General features: G+C 38.1%; 1 protein-coding gene across 13 annotated transcripts in view; it reads right to left on the bottom strand.

Annotated features, from left to right (window-relative positions):
* The window catches only part of prdm16 (PR domain containing 16), an 829,575-nt gene that overhangs the window by 85,444 nt on the left and 721,820 nt on the right, over positions 1–22,311 (bottom strand). For 9 of the 13 annotated variants that reach the window (XR_011351692.1, XM_069918526.1, XM_069918527.1 and 6 more), the window contains 4 exons: positions 16,656–16,758; positions 14,622–14,820; positions 12,637–12,796; positions 7,186–7,339 (listed from right to left, as the gene is read on the bottom strand). Coding sequence is in view for 12 of the 13 variants with exons in the window: in XM_069918526.1 (XP_069774627.1) it covers positions 7,186–7,339; positions 12,637–12,796; positions 14,622–14,820; positions 16,656–16,758 (616 nt within the window). In the remaining variant the exon portion in view is untranslated. The remainder of the gene's footprint in view (positions 1–7,185; positions 7,340–12,636; positions 12,797–14,621; positions 14,821–16,655; positions 16,759–22,311) is intronic. The other 4 variants (XM_069918519.1, XM_069918523.1, XM_069918524.1 and 1 more) reach the window with 1 other exon arrangement.

The raw sequence follows: 22,311 nt of genomic DNA, 5'->3' as shown, positions 1-22,311 counted from the left end.
TCACACAAAACCATTTGAAAACCCTGATGGTGCTTCACACACCTACTGGCCATGCCCACCAGCTCAGTCAACACACGTATGGTTCTGGCATGTTTGGGGGTCGTCTTAAACCACCAATATGAGCTAAATTGGGATAGTCATATAGGAAGGTTGCCTTATCCACCAAAATGTATGGTCATTTCACGTCTTCAGTGAACCTGGAAATATTACAATCCGATTAATCTAAGTTATTAATAGAATGTAAATTGAAGAGGACGCTGTTTGAATTTTTTTATCAGATTGACATCCCACTGTTACAACCTGAAGATATATTTTTATTTCTACTTTGTTTTTTTTTGTCCAACAGGCAATTATTTATTCCACATCCTCGTGGTCTTATTATTTAATGTGCCATCATTTTGGGTGGCATCTTATTTATTGCTTTTTGAAAATCCAAATACGGTATATCTATTGGTTCCCCTTTATCTGAGCTATTTACGCTGCCAAATAAGATTTCTTTTTTCATTAAACAGTCCAATTATCCATGTTTTGTCAAAACTTACTAATTTTATTTGAATGCCACCAATTTTTATTTAATTGCCCTTAAAATCCACACAATGTTTTAGAACACTATGTAGAGAAATAAAGTAGCTCTATGAAAAATTAATTAACTCATTTTCAGAGTTATATCATCTAGTTTGATAGGGTAGACAAGAAGGCTTATGGTATGGCCTTTATTAGTTGGAGGATTGAGTTCAATGTGAGGCAATGTTGCAGTTCTAAAAAAAAACTCTGGTTAGACCACACTTGGAATATTGTGTTCAGTTGTAGTCACCTGATTACAACCAGCCGCCTTGGACAGTGTACACAGGAGATTGCCTGGGTTGGAGAATGTGTCTTATGAGGCAAGGTTAACAGAGCTGGACATTTTTGCTTTGGAGCAAAGGATGAGAGGTGACTTAATTGAAATCTTCAATAAGGACATTTTGATTGAGATGGTACCATAGAGTCATTTAAAAGACTCTGACAGGCACATGGATACAAGAAAAATAAAGTGCTATGGGTGTGAGGTAGGGAAGGTTTAGATTGTTGAGAGGGCTTTTATAGGTTGGCACAACATCTTGGACCAAAGGACCTGTACTGAGCTGTAATGTTCTGTTAATATATTTTATTACACAAATTATATTTGTATGTATTTCTTATCTCAAGATCTTGACTTGCTGGTTTGTGGTAATTTGGTGCCCTCTTTTCTCCCTAGTACAAATGTACATACCCACATTTATAACAGATATTCTTTGCGTAAACTCGTCACTTTGATTGCATAATCCAGACAATTTACACCACCATTTTAAATTGAAATACTTAAAAACAAGTCAAAGAGGAGTATCCACTAGTGAAACAAAATCTGTTCAGTGTTACTGATGGACAGCAATGATGCATATTGATAAATGAAGTGCAGTGCAGATTCTGTGAGTGCACGGTCAAATTTAGTTGAAAGATTCACAGCTTTTTATAGAAACATCAAGTTTGAACTCAGAGATTTGGGAGAGATGAAGCCATTAGAAAATACAAAGAATTTTTTCAATCCTGTTTACATCTTTACCATAGAAATTTGACTTATTGAATGGGGAAATAATGGACACAAAAAACATTACAGGAAGCACTTTGAGCTATTTGTGTGACTGAAGAATTATGGTAATTGGCTAGGTGAAGCACACAAGACAGTGAAGTCAGGACTGTTGAGTGACCTTTCAGCTTACCAATGGTGGATAATAGCACTGACAAATACATTACAAAATACATTATAAATGTGAACATATTAATTTATAATGGGAAAAAGATGGCATAAAAATGTGAGAACTGGTTGTTCAGCTGCACAGATAGGAGGTGTATGCAAATGTTAAGAATTTTATGAGATGAATATAATTCAATAAGAGATATATCTCAATACAGGAACTTTGAAATGATCCCTCGTAGTACTTGAATGTCCCACTTTCTTTGCAAACTAACTTCCACCATGTTTTAGACACCAATCTCATGATCCATTCTTAACAATGGGAATGAAAACAGTTCTGTGTGCTAAGAGTAAAAACACAATGATGGAGAAAATCAGCTGGTCAAACAGTGTGCTTTATATAACAAAAATAAAGATACATAGCCAATGCTTTGGGCTTGAATTTTTCATCAAGATGTTCAGGTAAAATATATATATTTTTTTTTTATAAATGCCCCCAAAAATAATCCCAGGTAAGGTATCAAGGTTATTATTTGATGAAGAGCTCAAGCCTGAAAGGTTGGTTATGCAACTTTGCTAATATAAAGTACACTGTTTGATCTGCTGAGTTCCTCCAGCATTGGGTTTTTATTTCAACCATGGAGTCTACAGACTTTTGTGTTTTAATTCTATGTGCTAAGACTTCAATCAAATAGAAAATAAATCAGGCTGCAAATTCTTAACTTACCATTTTAGGTAGTACAGGAGGTCAATTTTGCTTGCACTTCTTCATTACAAGCTAAAGGCTGGAAAGAACTCAAAGATGTACTAAGGACTTTGATGCTTGCTCTGTTCTGATTTTATGGGTACTTCATGGAAATCTCCTGATCTACAATGGGTTTTCTAGTTGTGTTCTCGAATTAGTTCATGTCAACTATGATAACAACAGAACCAAAAATATCTTTGCAGTCTTACTTTGAGAGGTATGACTTTCTAAGAAAAGAACTATTCATAAGTTAATAGGTATACAGTTGGCAAATCAGAGTGGACAGCTGATTTACCATTTGAACTCGTGCAGATCCTTTACGCATCTGTTGTCACCACTGACAACAGGTCTACACTACAACACAACTCAATAGGACTGCCTCCTTAGAAAATTAATTTCAAACATTACCCACTTGGATTGGGCTAGCACACAAGAAAGTGAAGCCAGCAGTGACCTCTCAGCTTATCATTTGTTGTAAGTTATACTATTGAGACTCATTCTTGTAGTGATTCATTAAAACTTCAAGCTTCATTTGATGACTTAATTTTTTATCATAATTAACATCAACCCATTCCAGTGCATAATATGACTTAAACCACATTAAAGCACATGGCAAATATATTTCAGAAAAAATGTAAAAAAGCATTTAACTGCAGTGTGGAAATTTTAAAAATCCTATAATAATGGGCGTCACAGATGGATTGGGTTGTAAAGAGAGCTTTTGGCATATTGGCCTTCATAAATCAAAGAATTGAGTACCTAGGGGTTGGGGTGTTATGTTAAAGTTGTACAAGATATGGGTGAGGCTAAATTTAGAGTATTGTGTGCAATTTTGTTTACATAACTACAGGAAAGATATCAATAAGATAGAAATAGTGCAGAGAAGATTTACTAGGATGTTGCCTGGAGTTCAGGAACAGAGTTACAGGGAAAGGTAAAACCAGTTAGGACCTAATCCTTGGAGTGTTGAAGAGTGAGGGGAGATTTATTTAACATTATGAGGGGGAATAGACAGAATAAATGTAGATAGGGATTCTCCACAGAGGATAGGTGGGATGCAAACCAGAAGATATGGGTTAGAGTGAAAGGGGAAAAGTTTAGAGGGAACATGTGGGGGAATTTCTTCACAGAAAGTGGTGAGAGTGTGGAACGATCTGCTAATTGAAGTTGTGAATGCGGGCTCAATTTTAACATTAAGAAGAACTTAGATAGGTAATGGATGGAACAGGTATGGACTGGGTGCAGGTCAGTGGGACTTGGCAAAAAAAAAATGGTTCGGTACAGACTAGAAGAGCTGAAGAGGCCGGTTTCTGTGCTGTAATATTCTAGATTCTATGGAAGTTGGTTGATGTTTGATTGCAGTGTTTTACAGACAGTTTACAGAGCATCAAATATTGAACACATAATTGGGTTATTATTTGTACTGCAGAGGTTAAGGATATTGAGGTTGAAGCAATAATGGTGGATGGGGCCAAAGGATTCCTTACATTGGTTATGGTATTTCAGCTTAGGGATACCCCACAAGTTTCAAACTGATCAAATGTTCCATTGCTTCAGCTTTGATATCCCTAGGAACTGAGAAGTAGTGCAGGCCAGCCAGGCACAAAATAACTGAAATTGAAAAACAAAACAAAATGGGAAACCACCTTCAAGAGGAAACAAAAAAGAGATTTATCTGCTGAACTATCTGAACTTCTTGGTCAAAAATAAAATAGAACTATTATTTTCATGAAAACAAACTGTGGTTGAACACAAGAGTTCAAACTGAAAGCACCCACAAAATTGACTGAGATTACCTGATCTTGCACTATTGCCAGACATTTCTTTGCATTCTGCTATATGATAAATAACCATAGCTTCTGCAAGTAAAACAAAATTTCCTTTCAATAGCTGACACTTCTGTATAAAATCAGAAGAGGGGGCATTGATGGCAGTGCCCCCATAAACAGAAGAGGATCCTGAAAGCTTGTACACAGACACTGTGGATAATTAATAATACTGCCAGCAAGGATGGGGGGGGATGGTGGGGAGAAATCTGTAAGTACATCAATATTTAATCAGGTTGGTCACACAAAACCATTTGAAAACCCTGATACTGATTTACATAATTTGTGGGTATCTCTATTTACATTGACTTGTGTCTCTTTTTAAAAAAAGAGCTGACTAATGGAGTCCTCAGTGTTCACAATCTACATCAATGGTTTGCATGAGGGAACCAAGTGAAATATACTAGATTCGTGATGATATAAAGTGCAGTAGAAATGTGAGATCATCCACCTTTGCAATTTAAAAAAAAATGGTGTTGAAATTATAAAATGTTGGTGTTTATTGGGACCTGGTTGCACAAATAACTTAAAGTGAACAATCAGGGATTGCAAACAATTAGCAAAGCAAATGTTATGTTGGGCTTCACTGTGAGAGGATTTGTGTACAAGAGTAAAGACATTGTACAAAAATTGAGACTGCTAAGGATGGATACTCTTGCATTAAATGGAATGCAGTAAAGATTCATTAGTTTGATTAATGAATAAGAAGATTGTCCTTGGAGGAGAAATTAAGAAGATTAAGATGACACCTTCTAGAATTCAGAAGAATGAAAAGTAACCTTACCGAGACCTGCAACATTCTTACCAATCTTGATAAAATAGATTCATGTGCAATGTTTTCCCTGATCAGGTTTTGAAAACAGTTTCAGACTTATTCAGGAATGAGATAAGAAGAAATGTTCTCTCCCTGTGGTGGCTAATCTTTGGAATTGTTTATCCAACAGGGCTGTGGAGGCTCAGTTAATAGCCATATGAAAAGCAGAGATTGTTAGATTATTATACATTAAGGATTTCAAGGATATGGGTCAGTATAGGAAGGAAGCAATGACATAAAATATCAGCAATGATTTTATTGAATAATGGTACAAGATTAATGGGCAAAAGCTGCTCCTATTTCTACACTTTTATTTTCTTAAAAGAACTTAAGAAATAGGAACTGGTGTCAAAATATAGCCACTTAAGTCTATTCTTCCATTAAATAAGACATTAGTGACCCAACTTCAACCTCAACAATCAACTTGACCTCCATAATTCTGTTTCCCCAAATTTAGAGTGGTTCAGTCTCCACAGTTCACTGGGTTAAAGAATTTCAGAGATACCCAACCTCCTCTTGTCTTTTAGGATTGCTACCCTTGAACTTTTAGTTGATGAAGGTAGCCCAAACCTTCCCAGCTTTTCCCAACTCACTCAAGAGCTCCTGACCCACCTTAAGTCACTCAGTATTACCTCTGGTCTTGTACAAATTTTTTGCTCATTAAATTCTATTATACTAATTGGGCAGAACAGTATGTATTGTATAGGATGGGTTCTCAACTGATTCAATAGTGAAAAAGAAACCCAAAGATTGGAAAACAAATCTCTGATAAGTTTTGTACATTCACATCCCCACAAAAGAAAGTTTGATGGTTTACTATCCAAGGCAACTAACTGATAAGCTCATCAACCACTTGGCAGGTAAACATAATGGCTTCACAATCTCCCCTCTGAAAAAGCTGAGTGGTGAAAAAATGTTGTGAGAGGGTTGAATCAAAAGCAAACATAAAGACAAAGGAAGAGCTCGAGGTGATACCATTAAATTCTTGCTGTTGCAGAAATAGTCAACAATTGCTTTTATTCCCTTTTTGGGAGAAATGGACTCATACCAATAACACTAGGCTCTGTATGGTTGAAATGAAAAGTGACAGCTTCTATACATTTTGTTCAATTCTGTGGAGCAGCTTCATGTCCCAAAGGTCATTCTCCCAGGAGGGTGCAACAAATACAAAAGCCCAAGTTTCCAAATTTTTAATTAAGTGTTCAGGCTGTCCCTAACATACCAACCTATCGCTGTAAATTATCATGTTGAGTACTGGAATTAATCATCAAATTTTCAACATCATGATGAGTAATAATTTGGCGTTGTTGAAGTATGTGGCAAAAATCTTATGGAAACTTTTAAAGAATTTTATCACCAAGAATTAATAGGTTTGAGATGGCGGCAGACAGCCAGTTATCAGAAAATCCATTTAATTTCTGATTTGTAATGGGTTGAACAGAAATCTGAGCAGAAAAGCATTTGTAAGGTCAACTCTCTGTAGATAATGAGTTCTGTGTAATGGGTGGCTGGCACTAGATCAGAATTCTGATGGACCACATTGGTTTCAAAAATGTGATTGAACCACACATTTCAAAGAAAGACTTTATCCTTCAGCAGTTAACATTATGATGTGTAAAAGAAAGTTAAAACTATAGTTAATAAATGTTTGCATTGACCATTATAGCCAACATTTTCTGTTGGTGCACACAAGGGTGTGCAACGCCAACTTAAATACCTCAGCCTGAAAGGTCGCTTGGGTGAAAATTTTCATTTTTTTGTGGCCCTCAATCTCTTCAGAGAAAAAGGTTGGATATGGGAGATAGTGTTGGGGCATTCAGGCAGGACAAGAAGTGTGAAATTTCTGGAGCCAGGTGGTTTGCAAATGCCGACAATTCAAAAATCTGAAAGCATGTCAAGGAGCAAGGTGGCAAGTGGGGTTTCTGAAACAGTAAAGATCATGAAAAACCAGGAGCTGACAGGAATGTTAACAGAAAAAAAAATCCCTTAAAAAGGTCATTCATAAGACTGAGGAAAATCATTAGTTGTCAGGAAACACAGGACACCTGCAATTACACATTAAGTTAAGGCAGATGCAATAACTCACAGGTGAAAGGTTTAACGCTGCTGTGTATGTGCTTGTGCTGTTTTAGTCCAGATGACGTTGCAAAGGTTTTTCCACAGTCAGGGCAAGCGTGTGCCCGTGCTCCCACATGCTGAGACCTGATGTGCCGCTGGAGGTTGCTTGGATCGGTGAAGACCTGATGGACAGGAAGGAGAGAAAGCAAAAACAGTGGAAGTTATTGGAAACATGAAAGTAGAGGGTTCTGATCACCTGTGCTGGAGGCTTCTTCTAAGCAGCTCATCAATTATTACCACAATGGAAATTTGAATACATCCAGGGCAGTATTTCTTAACCTCTTTTTTCCCCACTCGCATATCACCTTAAGTAATCTCTTACTAATCACAGAGCATCTATGGCATACTTCAGCAAAAATATGCTGTACTTTAGGAAAGAGAAAATGAAACAAACAGGAGCCATTTTATTAAGTTGACACAGACTTAATAGTCCAAAAGACCTCATTTGATTTTGTAGAATTCTATGTTCAGGTGTATTGGGATTAAACATGCAAAATTTTGCCAGAGTTTGCAAATTGTTTTGTATCAATAATTTTAAAATCAAATTGTGTATTTTACTTAATCCAGGAGAAAAGGCAGCAGTTTCTATACATCCACTTTCTGGTGTGATTAAGTACTTACATAGCCCTGGGATATAGGTCTCTGTCTGCTGGATCAGCAGGAGTGAGGGTGACAGCAATTCTTCCAGTATGTTTGTTTTTAAAGCATGCTGCAATGCAGCTTATGAGGGCACATTTTGGGAACTTCAATAACCTATGGTAAGTAGATTAATTGGACATTGAATTTCCCTAAGCATCAAAGGGCTCTCAATTACAAGCAAATATGCCAAGAGATGACCATTATTGAGAGTTCATTGATTGATGAATGGTGCTTTATTATCCCTGTGATTAGGCTGGAATCACTCGTAATTATCACATTTGGTTTTAATTAATGAGATCCATTGCAAGCTCAGCTGAAACTCAATAAATCTGGGGAGATGAAAGTCCTGAAGCTCCCACTTCTGCACAGAATTTACACTGTGTCTCGCCATAATTACATCTTACAATTATGTAACACACTTAGGGTAGCAAGGTTAGCGTGATGCTCTTAGAGTGCCATTGACTCAAGTTTGAATCTGGTGTTGTCTCTAAGGAGTTTGTACGTTCTCCCCATGACTGCATGGTTTCCTTCAGGTGCTCCAGTTTCCTCTCGCCATTTAAGTTGTAGGTCAATTGACAGATTTGGGGATAAGGGCTCATGGGCCAGTTATTGTGATGTACATCTAAATTTAAAAATATTCTAAGGTGCTAACCATTTTTAATGTCATTGCAGATGCCCATATGTTTTAACAAATGTCTTCTAAGACAAAAGAGAGGTAGAAAAGTGGAAGGATTTAGGGAGTGATTTAATGCCAAGATTTAATGTGGAGGGATTTAATGCCAAAACAGTTGAAATTATGACTGCCAGTGGAAGAGTGATTAAAGTAAGGGATATATGAGAAGCCAGAATTGGAAGAAGCCGGAAATCTCCAAGCTTTGTAGAAATGGAAGAATTTAGAAAGAAAGTGTGACATACAACCTTAGAAGAATTTGAAAACAAGGTTAAGAATTATAAAATTGAGAGGTTATCAAACCTGCAGCCAATATTACTCAGAAAGTGCCATGATAATTGGTGAATGAGACAATTTGATTTTTGTAAGTCAGCAGAATTTTGGAAAAGAGTGGAAGATGGCAGAGTGTTGCAATAATCAAATGTAGAGGGAATAAGAGCATGGCAGAAAATTTCTTCAGCAGATTAGCGGAGGCATGGTTACAGCTCAGTGATTCTCTGGATGTGTAAGCAGTCAGCCTTGAGGCTGATGCCAGAAGTTGATCTCAAGGTAATGAACACTAGCTCATGTTTAGATAATTGGCAAGGATGAAAAAGTTGAATGCCCTTTGAGGCAAGGAACAAAGAAATATCGAAATGAGATAGAGCTGTGCTGCTTTAGAGTCTTACAAGTCATGGAATTATATAGCCCACAAACAGACCCTTTGGGTCACCATGACCATGCTGACATTTTACCCATCTATAAAATTCTGCAAAATTTGATGTGCTTTTGGATGAGACTTTTGATGGGCAGAATATAAATGAGAAATTAAAGGGCCTAAAATAGATTCTAATGGAGTTCTAGAGCATAAGCTTGAAAGTGGAAAACAAAACTGATGGTTCTCTGGCTGAAGATAAGAATGGAAACAAATAATGATCCAAATCCAGCATAACACTCTCTGAGTCACAGAGAATACAGGACAGAAACCAGGCCTTTGGTCCTATTATCAATGCCAACCAAGTTGTTAATGCAACAAGTCTGATTTGCCTGCATTTGGCCCATATCCCTTGAAACCTCTTCAGGATAAGAAACCCTGAGTACCGCATAGCTACAAATAAATATAAATGAAACACTTTTCAAAATGTATGTAACTTTGTTTTTAATCAGTTGAGAGAGAAACTTCAAACTTTTCATACATTCACCTGGTGGCAAGAACCTGCAATCGCCATGAATATTAACGTAACTACTGTATTTATGTTACAAAATGTTGAGAAAAGAAGATTGACTAAAATCTACAAGACAGATAGCAAATCAAATGGACAGGATAGGGCTCCCTGAAAATTTTTTTATGACCTTTTATTTAAAGGGCAGCCAAATAATTTATGTTCATTCATGTAAAACATTCTAGATCCAACAGGCCTATGGCTTTGAAACATTTCCCTCTCTTCATTATACATGTCCAAGTGTTTTGTTTATTGTGCCATTAATGTTGGAAAGTATTAGCATATCATGAGTTTTGCCCAACCACAAATCATAAAGAAAATGAAATACTTGACCTAGGTTTTTAAAAAAAATGCAATACAACTCCTGGTATCCCAGCATCTTAGATTGGCAGATACTGGATAAGTGAATTTTCTGGTTGCTTGACATTGCATGTTACATTATTGGCAAACTAGTGGCAAGGTACACCAATATTCAACTTCCATATTTTTTACCTATTTATTTTTGAGGTATTTTTGCCAAGCCATGAAAGACCCCGACAATGAAGACGCTGTTTACATCCGGTACCGCACGGATGGCAGTCTCTTCAATCTGAGGCGCCTGCAAGCTCACACCAAGACACAAGAGAAACTTGTCCGTGAACTACTCTTTGCAGACGATGCCGCTTTAGTTGCCCATTCAGAGCCAGCTCTTCAGCGCTTGACGTCCTGCTTTGCGGAAACTGCCAAAATGTTTGGCCTGGAAGTCAGCCTGAAGAAAACTGAGGTCCTCCATCAGCCAGCTCCCCACCATGATTACCAGCCCCCCCACATCTCCATCGGGCACACAAAACTCAAAACGGTCAACCAGTTTACCTATCTCGGCTGCACCATTTCATCAGATGCAAGGATCGACAATGAGATAGACAACAGACTCGCCAAGGCAAATAGCGCCTTTGGAAGACTACACAAAAGAGTCTGGAAAAACAACCAACTGAAAAACCTCACAAAGATAAGCGTATACAGAGCCGTTGTCATACCCACACTCCTGTTCGGCTCCGAATCATGGGTCCTCTACCGGCACCACCTACGGCTCCTAGAACGCTTCCACCAGCGTTGTCTCCGCTCCATCCTCAACATCCATTGGAGCGCTTACATCCCTAACGTCGAAGTACTCGAGATGGCAGAGGTCGACAGCATCGAGTCCACGCTGCTGAAGATCCAGCTGCGCTGGATGGGTCACGTCTCCAGAATGGAGGACCATCGCCTTCCCAAGATCGTGTTATATGGCGAGCTCTCCACTGGCCACCGTGACAGAGGTGCACCAAAGAAAAGGTACAAGGACTGCCTAAAGAAATCTCTTGGTGCCTGCCACATTGACCACCGCCAGTGGGCTGATATCGCCTCAAACCGTGCATCTTGGCGCCTCACAGTTTGGCGGGCAGCAACCTCCTTTGAAGAAGACCGCAGAGCCTACCTCACTGACAAAAGGCAAAGGAGGAAAAACCCAACACCCAACCCCAACCCACCAATTTTCCCCTGCAACCGCTGCAATCGTGTCTGCCTGTTCCGCATCGGACTTGTCAGCCACAAACGAGCCTGCAGCTGACGTGGACTTTTTACCCCCTCCATAAATCTTCGTCCGCGAAGCCAAGCAAAAGATTTTTGCCAGTTGCTCAAAGCAGCCGGTTGCTTGAATTCCAGATAACAGGGGTTTTACTGTACTTAACAATTCTACTGTATCTTCAAATTTTTCAAAGCTCTGCTATTATTGAAACTCCCATGATCAGAGTTACAAGTGTATAATGATTTTTGTGTTCTTACACTTTAAAGAACTCATTTTACAACCCCAAGGTTGTGAAAGGTGAAATAAAAATCCAAGTCCATTTCTTTGTGTGTGAAGGAATTGCTGGTGCACATTACTCAGTGATATAAAATCAAATTAAACCTGAACAAGTGACCGTAGGCAGTCCCACCTGAGGCAACAAAGAACTCCCTCCCTTTAATTCAACAGAAAGACGCCACTATCTAAAGCTTTGCTCTTTACACCACCTGATAAAACTAACTTCTGTGTGAGACAGTAGAAACTCAAACAGCAGAATGAAAGTGCTTTGTATTTTTTTAAATTCCAAAACTGGCTTTCATTCTTCTGTTTACCTCTGTAGGCTTTCCATTCACATCCACTTTGGCAACATCCCAGTTCCACTCTTCCAAAGCCTACATGTTGTGCCAAGGAATTATTTAACTGTATTTGAATTTTGGTAGAGATTGTCAGTTTTCATATCAGTGATTTGATGTATGAAAGTTTCAGAGAGTGTAACAATGTTTAAATGATTAGCATTTTAATTTAATACAGCAATCAATAAGTCCTGTTGCAAACAAATGTCCCAATGCCGTAATTAATTCAGATATGGGCACAATCTCTAAAACACTGTCTTTTTACTTTAGTATCATTGCCAATATGGGCCTCAACTGTAATGTGCCAGTAAATTTCATTTAAGATACTCAGAATAAATTAGTTGACATCTTGGATCTTTGGAACAGTACAATGTTTTCTATTAAAGTTCCAATTGTATGTCAATTGATTTTATCAGAACATAATTGCACATTTTTCCAAAACAATTCAAATTACAAGACACAAGATTTGAGCTATGTGGAACAATTGAAGTCTAGTTGATCACAAGGTCACAGTGGATATAAAATGCCCCTTAATGCAAGGTAAATGCACGTCAGTAAATTTTAAAAAATCCCATTAGTTTGGACTTCAATGCTTTTACAAACAATAACAATCAGAATTCCAGTTGATCAGTACTCCATTAATTCCATACATTAAGTAGAACTGGTTCCATTGTATCACTTAGACTCAAGGTCTCCATGCAAGAACTCTTAACAATATAAGCAATGAAACAATGAAAGTTTTGGATCTTCTTACCTTCAACCTTACCTTATCACAATTTTCACACTCAAAGCGTTTTCCACTGTCATGTGACATTTGATGGCGAATCAGATTGGACTTCCAATTGAAAGCTTTTGGACATTGGTCACACTTATATTCACGTTCCTCACTGTGAATTATCATGTGTTGCTCTAGGCTGCACAGATAGGAAGAAATGAGACATACAACTATGAACTTTGTGGAAAGTCTCAACATTTGGACAATAGAACATTTCCTTTATTTATCTTAACAAAAAGCAAGGGCACTTCAACTCTCCCTCTATCTGTTTTATGGGTACTAGACAATCCCCAATTCAATCACTGAGTTTGTAGATCTACATTAATATGCAGTTGAGGTATCCCAAGTAGCCTTGCTACCCATGGGCTGCAGATTCTCCAATGTCAACTGGGAAGTCTGTGCTAGTTGCAGGACCGGGATCAGCATTAATGTCCTTCGGGGTTGACAAGAAGGTACCAGAGGGTTGTGATGCCATACTAGGTTCATATTATTGTGACACTCAATAATTTGGTGGTGGGATTGGTGTGGTGGGAAAGGAATTAACATAGGAGTTGGGGAGAAAAAAATAGAAAGTAACAGAAAGATGTATCATGCCAGAGAACATCATGAAGAGGAAAATAAAATTCAGAACATCACAGCAAAAAAAAAAGAGCAGGTTTCAATTAAATATTTGGCAAATAAGGAGGGATTTTACTGACCCAGCACGTCAAGCATGTAGCTAACAGACTGGGAATTTCAGTCTGAGAACAATCCATTTGGAAGTGAGCTGCAGGCTGCATTTACGAACGACAGTATCATTCACTTCAATAATATATTCTCATTATTAAACTATTATAGCTGCACAGACTTTCAGGAAATGACTGTAAGTACATTGCAGCTTCTATAAACATGACCATTTACAAATGACTTCCCTCCCAAACCCCCTCCCCCCAAAATCCACTTGAAAGAGAATGGAAAACAAACTTCATCTTAGTAAATTACTGGAAGTTTCAGCAGGGAGGGACTGAACCTTTTCAAATTAATCCCAAAGGCTTGGATAAACCATAATTAATGCATGTTTAACAGAACATAACTGGACTAATGAATGAGTAGTTTGTATTTAAATTGCATCAAGTGATAAGGACTTAATTCACCTCAAACATTCTAAACACTGGTGTTTTTCATGATAAAAATTGTTTTTTCGCTCTGTTGGATTTGCAACTTAATGTTCACATCGGAACTAAAATAGCATTATGTGGAATTGTGTACAAAAGCTTTGAAGGGACACACATACTCAGAGTTGATCACAGACACTACCCTGTAATAAATTAAAATGGGACACACCTTCTCACCTATTCTTTATGACAAGTATTGGACTAATGAGGCAGTAAAAAGATATCTATGAATAATTTAAGTTAAAGAATAGAGAGGCATCAAAGATCACGGGTTCAAATTCTAAGTGATATCTTCTTCACAAGAAATAGACTTCCAAGAGAAGCATGGAAAGCAAGAATCCTGGAATTATTCAGGAAACCTCTATGCCCCAGTAGGCAGGTAGTATGATATTTCTACATGGTCAGGTTATTAATGAGCAGCTCAACATTGTCAAAGCTGTGATACTGTACAGAGGGCCATGTTCAGCACACCTTGTGCAAATTCTTTTGTAAATGTTCTAATTACCGGCAGCAATTTATCATTCTTTTTCTGGTCCCTCTGACAAACCCAAAATATCACAATTTATGCAAATAAAAATGGGAAATGGGAACAACTTATGAATTTTGTTCAAAACTGGCCAATCAGATTCAAAGGACAAGTTTTGCCCAAAATGTCCATGTGTTAAAGCAGTTCAACAGTTGGAGCAATCTTTGTCTTTGACATGAATACAGATACATCAAGTGACATCATTGGTTGCACTGGCAATGAAGGGGTTAACCACCTTCTCCGGCTCTGTCTCCATCCTGGTGTCTGCTCAGTCATGCACGTACCTGTATTCATTGGGAAATATGCGGTCACAATCCTTGCACTCGTGAAGCTGCCTGTCATCTAACTGGCTCTGCTTGAACTCTTCATTAATGGTGGTGAAGATGGCATTGACGTTGTTGCAACCATATGCCTGGTGACGCCGCAGTGCCACCTTCGAGCGGAACAGCTCGTCGCAGTCTCCACAACGGTACCTCTGCTCATCTGCGAGGTCCACCAGCCGAAGGAATCAAGCAATCGGGAGGAAAGATTTAAAAAATGAGCCAAGTGTTCAGCTGAGAGCCAGTTAAAACCATGCAGAAAACTGTTCGGACCGATTGTAACGTGGATGTATACTGTACAATCATAAATTATTGCTGCCCAAGTTCAAACAAATTAAAGAAAGGGAACAGCTATTATTACGAGGAAGCATCCTGATCTCCGTGCCAAGTCAAACAATTCTCTGGATGCTGTAATTTTTCCAGAATAACAACTGGTGTGAAGGGGTCATATCTGCCCCAGTGCTGCTCCTACATTTCTTGCTTCAACAATAGTCCTACCATTGCAGCCCCACTAAACCCTCAAAGCATATCCACCCCTTAACAACACTTGGGACAAAAGGGGAATGTGAGTTAAAAATAAATCAGTTCCTAATGGCTTAAAATAAAAGGATTCCAGGAGAGAAGAGTTATATATTTTTTTGTACATTAATCTATGAAGCCAGCTCTCTAGAGATAGGATGCGATGCTGGTTATTCAGACTTCACTTGCTAACTGTACACAGGCTTCTTCTCTTCCTTGTCTACTATGTTCCCTTATACTACCACAGACTTTTTTGGTTTTATTCCCATCTGAGATAAAGGAACTGATTGCCGAGGACTTATTGTATTCATGAGCTCTGAGATGTGTGGAAGAGCCAAGGTCAAGGCCAAGTTCAAGACTCCACCCATATTATGGACCTTTCAGAGTGTGCATATTTGATTGCAGTCATGTAGAAACCTCTCTTTGATCCCCCTTCTTCCTTTTCCCCATCCCCATTTGAGATCCACAAGGAGGGAAGAGGGACAAAAAGGTTTTTCCAGCTTTATAAACAGTGATACAACTGAAAATGCATTTACCTGTGAAAACTGTGGGGATAAATTCCTCAAACTGCATCCTGAAACTTGATCAATTTAAAATTTAAATTTAGAGTTACAGCATAGCAACAGCCCCTTTCGGCCCACGAGTCTGTGCCGCCCAATTACACCCAATTAACCTACAACCCAAGTAGGTTTTGAATGGTAGGAGGAAACTGAAGTGCTTGGAAAAAACCTACACAGACACAGGGAGAATATACAAACTCCTTACAGAGAGTGCTGGATTCGAACCCCAGTCACTAGTGCTGTTAACAGCATTGCACTAACTGCTACACTAAATGTGCTATCCTCAGGCTCAGCTAGACAAAGATAGGTACAGTTTTCAGGAAATTTGGCACCAAACCCAAAACAGTAAGGAAGTGAATTATCACATCTCCCTGTGCAATAATAGTTTCTTTCACTGGCTGAAAGAAGCTTGGCTCATCTTGTGGCATAGAAAGTCTTTCATCACCCTAATGTGTGCTGAATTTATATAATTGGGTTAAAGTTATAGGTTGAAGCAGAGAAAACTCAAAAGAACAAACAAAGAGTTATAAACAACATGGAGCAAACTACCATGCAGTGAGTTGACCACAGCTGAGTTTCCATTTCAAAATTTGAAAGAGCTTCACCAGTTAGCATTGGATTTGAAGGCAATACACCCAAGCAGGTGCCTGGAAATGAATGTAAAACCTACCAACAGAAGCCTCCCAGCCTTCTCTCTGAGAAAGAGGAAAACATCTCAGCATTTTCTCAGATGATGGCCAGAGCACTATTTGAGAACCCTGGGACTAAGAAAGCACAGGGTTTAGTTCTGACCATAGGGATTTACAATCAATTGGAGAATCACTCCACAATCTCATCACAATTAGTTGAAGACATTGTTTTACTGTAATCAGATACTTATATTTAGTGAAATACACATAAAAATTTTAACCAGTCTTACCATCAAGATTTGGTGGCATTGTCCCATCAGGATAAACACCGTCCTTCATAAAAACAAGAAGCTCATCACCAGCTTTAACCTCTTTAATTACTTTATAGTAAATCTAGAAACAAGATATAAAAATTAATTTAAAATAGTGAATATACAAAGGATCCATCAAATTGTACAGTAAATAAACTGAGTCGTGATTTAGTCCTTAATCTACTGAATAACAACATAAGAAATAGGAGCAGGAGTAGGCCATCCGGCCCATCAAGCCTGCTCCACCATTTAATATGATTATAGCTGATCTGATGATAGATTCATCTCCATCTACCTGCCTTTTCCCCATATCCTTTAATTCCCTTACTATGTACAAATGTATCCAACCTTGTCTTGAATATATTTACTGAGGTGCTCCCCTCCCCTCTGCTTCAATGGGCAGTGAATTCCATAGATTCATCACCCTCTGGGAAAAACAAGTATTGGTTTTGGTATTCTGCCACTCCCGAGGGCCCAAAACTATAACTTTGTTTACAAGACTGAAAAGAAAATCTTAGCTCTGAATATCATTCTATGTCATTTATCCACAATTGAGTTAAAATCCTGTAGAAGATTCTATTACTTCAACATGGATATTTCACATGCAGAAAGATTGAAAGGAATCTGCAATCCATATAAAAGTATTCTCCACAGCTTACATTGGAGAGTTTGAGAAAGTGTTTAATCGAAATGTTTAAGAATAATCATTGAGTTGTCATCCAGAAAATGTTATCCAGCTCTGCTAGAGACTCGACTTCTAGCTGTCATTATAAAGCATGAGGACTCTCAATCTCCCACCGTTGACAAAGGCAGTTAATTTATGGGTCTGTTAAGTCAAATAGTCCTTTGTTACAATCAACAAAATCCAAAATGGCAGCTGCAACTTCCACAGAGCCATAAAAGGATTAAACGTGGCAAACTTGTGTCTATATGCAGCTGCCTTAAGAAGAAATAAAAATGCATTATAATATATTGAACATGCCATACTTTAAGCCCTTGAGGTACAGGTGTTTAACTGAAAGACCAATCAAAAAAGAAAATATTCTGAGCACAAAATCTCTGATAGAAAAAGTATCTAGACAGTTTGCATATTTCTATTCATCAGTGTATCTAAAGCCTTGGTCTGAACATGCATCCAATATTCCATTGTGGAGGTTTCATTGTGAATGCTCGCATGCTTCTGGAATACCAAACCCAAATTATTAATAAATTATTATTATCATAGAAATGTTTATATTTTATTAGTCTATAGCAACACAGGTAATCCAAAAAGACTTCAACAGATACAGAAATTTAAGAGGAATGGAACTGAAATTTAATGACCCCCCCCCCCACCCTTTCACCCCAAACACCCTGTAACCCTCTAGCCAGTCGCAGGGTGTTCCCTTGCAAAGCTATAAGGTCAGAGCCACAGTTTGAAGGTTAGTGTCAAGAGGCAAAAAAGTGGTCAGGAAAAGAAAAGTTACTCAAGTCAAAACAATTACATCATTTGGTAAGTGTTAACAGAGCTTATTTTTGCCCTTGGGATTTGTGTTGAACATTTGTTGGGGGAAATAAATAGAAAGTGTGGAACTATAGTCTGAGCAACACAAGAACATTGAACAATACACACCACAAAAAAAACCACAGTCTGCTGCCCACAAGCCTCCTCTCGTTCACACACCCACAAATATGGCAAAAACTTGGCTCAGATGGTAGCATAAACCAGGCACAAGTCTGCCTAACTTTGTCCTCCAGATTGATTAAAAAAGGATGGGCTTGAAATAAAAGTTGCTGATTTGTTTTTTTTTGGTTTAGTTTCTGCTCCTGCCGAAGATAATTTTCATCTACCACACACAATAATCACTGAAATACAAATGCATAAAGTACAAACATTATGCACAATTATACAAACACACAGACAATGAAAACAATCAGAAATGAGTACACAGAATATACAAGTTGCGAATGGAGTTGGCATGACAAGGAAGAGTGAGAGCCAAAGATTCAGTGTCTGGGGGAGACTCAGGCAGCCAAATCTTTTCCATTTTCAACAGAGTTCTGAGCGTTAGCAAACATCTCTTGGACCATGAAGGAAAAACACTTGGAAATAACTGGAAGGTATAGGAGGAGTCAGGACAGGTAAGAATGGAAGCTTTTCAGCTTTGATAAAGAATAACTCTTCAATAAAAAGAGAGAGTGCTGAAAAAATTCAACAGGTCAAGCGGCATCTGTTGAAGGAGAAACAGTTAACGTTTCGACTCAAAGATCATTCATCAGAACTGAAATGAAAGAAATGAAGTTAGTTTAGGCAGCAGAGAAAGTGAGGGAAGTTGAAGGATGGGGAACAAAGAGAATTTCTGTAATAAGGTGAAACGATGTAGCCATTAAATGACAGTTAAACTCTTTTAACTATAATATGTGCTAATGTTGTGAAGTCTGGGTGATCTCGTGAAATGATAAAAAGAAAATGTTATATTATTTATCCATGAGTTGTGGGTAGAAATGTATTTATTGTGATTTAGTTTGGTCTGGGTGTAATAAGAATCAACCATATATTATGGAAAGGAGCATTGTGTGTAATCAGCAGAAGCCCGTGCTCCTGGTTAATCTTCAAAGAAAATGGGCAAGGATAGGGGTACACTCCAACCATCAGCCTCAATTCATGTCAAGATTGAGGTGCAAAAGAGAAGCACTAGTCAGAGAAAAGTCAGAGGTGGATACTCATCCTGGAATTCGCATCCCAGAAAGAAATAAGCAGCTATCAGAAGAATGGGAGAACAAGGATCAGAGGAGTAATTCATCAATCCCACAATCAGTGCACTAATCCAGATCACAGAATTCAAAGCTGCTAAAACACTGTTTCCTTTTTTTTCTGACCCTCCTGTGGGCAAGACAACAAGCGATTTGGAAAGAGGTGAGGAGGACTTCATGTACAGAACATTTGTGCTCCTGCAATCAAACTATTCTCTCTGTGGTTGAATTCTCACTCGAATTCAGCAAATTCTGGTCAGTTTGGACAGTTAACTATGAAAGAACCTGGTTTACATTAATAACCTAAGAAGGAAATGAATCAGTCACCTTTTCCCGATTCTGCTTATTACAGAAGCCCTCAGGTTGTCAGTGTCTTCTACATTTCAAAAGTCATTTAAGGTTGTTCTGAACCACTGCAAGTTTAGGCTGATTTCTTTCATCCAAAATTCAATGATATAAATAAGTGTCAACAACTTCAAAACTGGTTAAATCAGCTTACACTCCACAAGATTCAGCTCTATATAATGAGACCTACTTTCAAGCCCAGAATGGTATTCAACTGCTTCTGCTTTGGTTGCAATTATTTGCTACGGCCATCAGAGGGCTCCATTGTCTAGCAATATAGGTATTGTCCTCTTGTGTCCCAATGCACAATTTCAAAGTCCATCAAGAGAAAGGCAAACAAAGAAGGATTCAAGTCCATTTTTTTTCTCGTTTAAAAAAAAATCAGAAACAGTTACTTCCCTCACCATTTGCTTTATTCAGTATTTTAGAATACAAAATTTCTGTCAGAGCAATAGTTAGTAAAACAGTAAATTGTAAGATTTACTAAAAGGTGTAAAGTTAGACAGTGATAAACTTTTACAAGTAATGTGTCTTCATAGAAGTGCATAGTAACTACAGAGTATCATTCCGATGGTGTCAGGACACTACCGCAATGACACCCTGTCAATTTCAAAACCGACTGACATTTTGCTTTGTATTACAATGCAGCTTCTTCAATATCATTCTATCTGATGAACATCTTTGACTCTCATGCTTGTCAGTTCACCTGGATTTCCACAGCCTGAAACAAATCTCCACCTTACTAGCTTCTCTTATGCCTTCAAAATCTTCCCTGACAGCATGGGATTGGAGCAAGTATCAGCAATTCCCTTATTCCCGCCATCTCTGTGTTACATTCATCAAAGAATCTTCCTTTCTCTCCCCTAGGTCTTTGGCTTCACTAAAGCTTCAGCTTTACATCTTCAAGTAAGCACAGAATCACCTGAAAGTAAATCTTTCTTTAACATGGGAGTGATCACACTTTGAATATATTGATGGCCTTTCCTTCCTTTGGAAGCTCTGTACGCATGTCGAGAATCTCTATTAATCAGTCCTTTCCACTCTAATTATTAACCAAAGTCTAAAATCAGATTACACCACCGTTATAACAGTGTAGAGCAAGGAGAGAACTAATTGTCTATTATTGTTGCATGAGATGCATGAGAAAGCAGATCACTGGAAGCTATTGAAAATAAAAGTTATACACTGAAAAAAATCTACAAAAACATTCAATAAAGAGTTAAGGTGCTCCTAACATCATTAATTCTTTTCATACTGAATTGCTACATTAGAAGGATATCATACTGAATTGCTACATTAGAAGGATATATCTTTCTCCCTTTTCTTTGTGTTTGTAAATAAGTTTGTAATTTGTAAAAGAAAATGAAATAAAAACACAAGGAATTTCTTTAAATGACATAAGGGAAACATTAGATGTTCCTCAAATAGTAAGTACTCAAATAAAATCAGAAATTTCTGACCTGTGCTTGTACTTAAAGCTGTGGAACTCTGCTACTGTGGGCCTCAAGTGCTGGACTTGTTTGAATGGTTTCCAGATAGATAACTTTCAAACTACTGTAAAGCACAGAAAGCTCCACTGGACACAAAGCTGCATTGAGCTCTGTGTTCGGCAACAGAGACAGAGTCTTCTGTCCTCTTGACCAGCTCTTCATCCCTGTGCTGGTGAAATTTTATCTCCCTCTCCCCTCTCCCGGTGATCTGCTGAGTGGTTTGAAAGCGCATTCTGTCACTCCCACTAATCACATCAGCCAGGCTTGACCTATGAACTTTCCTCACATTGCGTCTCTATTACAAGAGATTTCGACACCATGACCATTCATAAAATCAGCAAATTAAAATGGGCACATCAGTCCTAGCATAGAAAAATCTCCATGGCCTTTAACAAGTCAAGTTTGTTACCAAGTAAAATTTGATTTTAAACTAAAGTTGTGCAGTACTCAGTCTAATAAATTCAGTTTAAAACTACAAGAGATTCCATAATCGAAAAAAGCCCCCACTATGATTAAATTGATCTTAGGAAACAGATCATTTTATCGGCTTATAAGATGCAAGCAAAGAATACAAACAGTAAGAATAATCAGGAAGGGATGTCAGTGGAGTTGATGTGGCCACAGTCAAAATTCTTGTTTTCGGTCATCTTACTGGTCTGATCACATGTACAACATGAATTAAATTGGAGTGGTTTGAAACCCTAACCTCCCTGATGGACCCAAAGTCTCCTATGTTGAATAGCTGATATAAAGGCACACAAAGGTTCCATAACACAGCCTATTACATGCAGAAAAATATTTTCTCTTGTGCAGTAAGTAAGTGTGGGGCAGGAATGTAGACAATGTAGTGTTTGCTGCATGACAACTGAAGAGTCCATTCTCAGATCGCTCCAGAGTTTATTGTAATGTGTTCTGCCATTTACCTGGTAGATCGGTTCACACATGAATGACCAGGAATACATGTGGGAACAAGGGTATCCCTCTATCATTCAGAAAAGTAAATTGCTCTTTCTCAATCCAGATACAGTGAAATATCTTGATGAAAAGTCAACTGCCACACTCTGAGA

Source organism: Narcine bancroftii, chromosome 2 (assembly GCF_036971445.1).
Source record: "Narcine bancroftii isolate sNarBan1 chromosome 2, sNarBan1.hap1, whole genome shotgun sequence".
Taxonomy (NCBI): Eukaryota; Metazoa; Chordata; class Chondrichthyes; order Torpediniformes; family Narcinidae; genus Narcine; species Narcine bancroftii.
The sequence above is the reverse complement of the archived record's forward strand: the minus strand, read 5'-3'. Positions and strand labels throughout refer to the sequence as shown.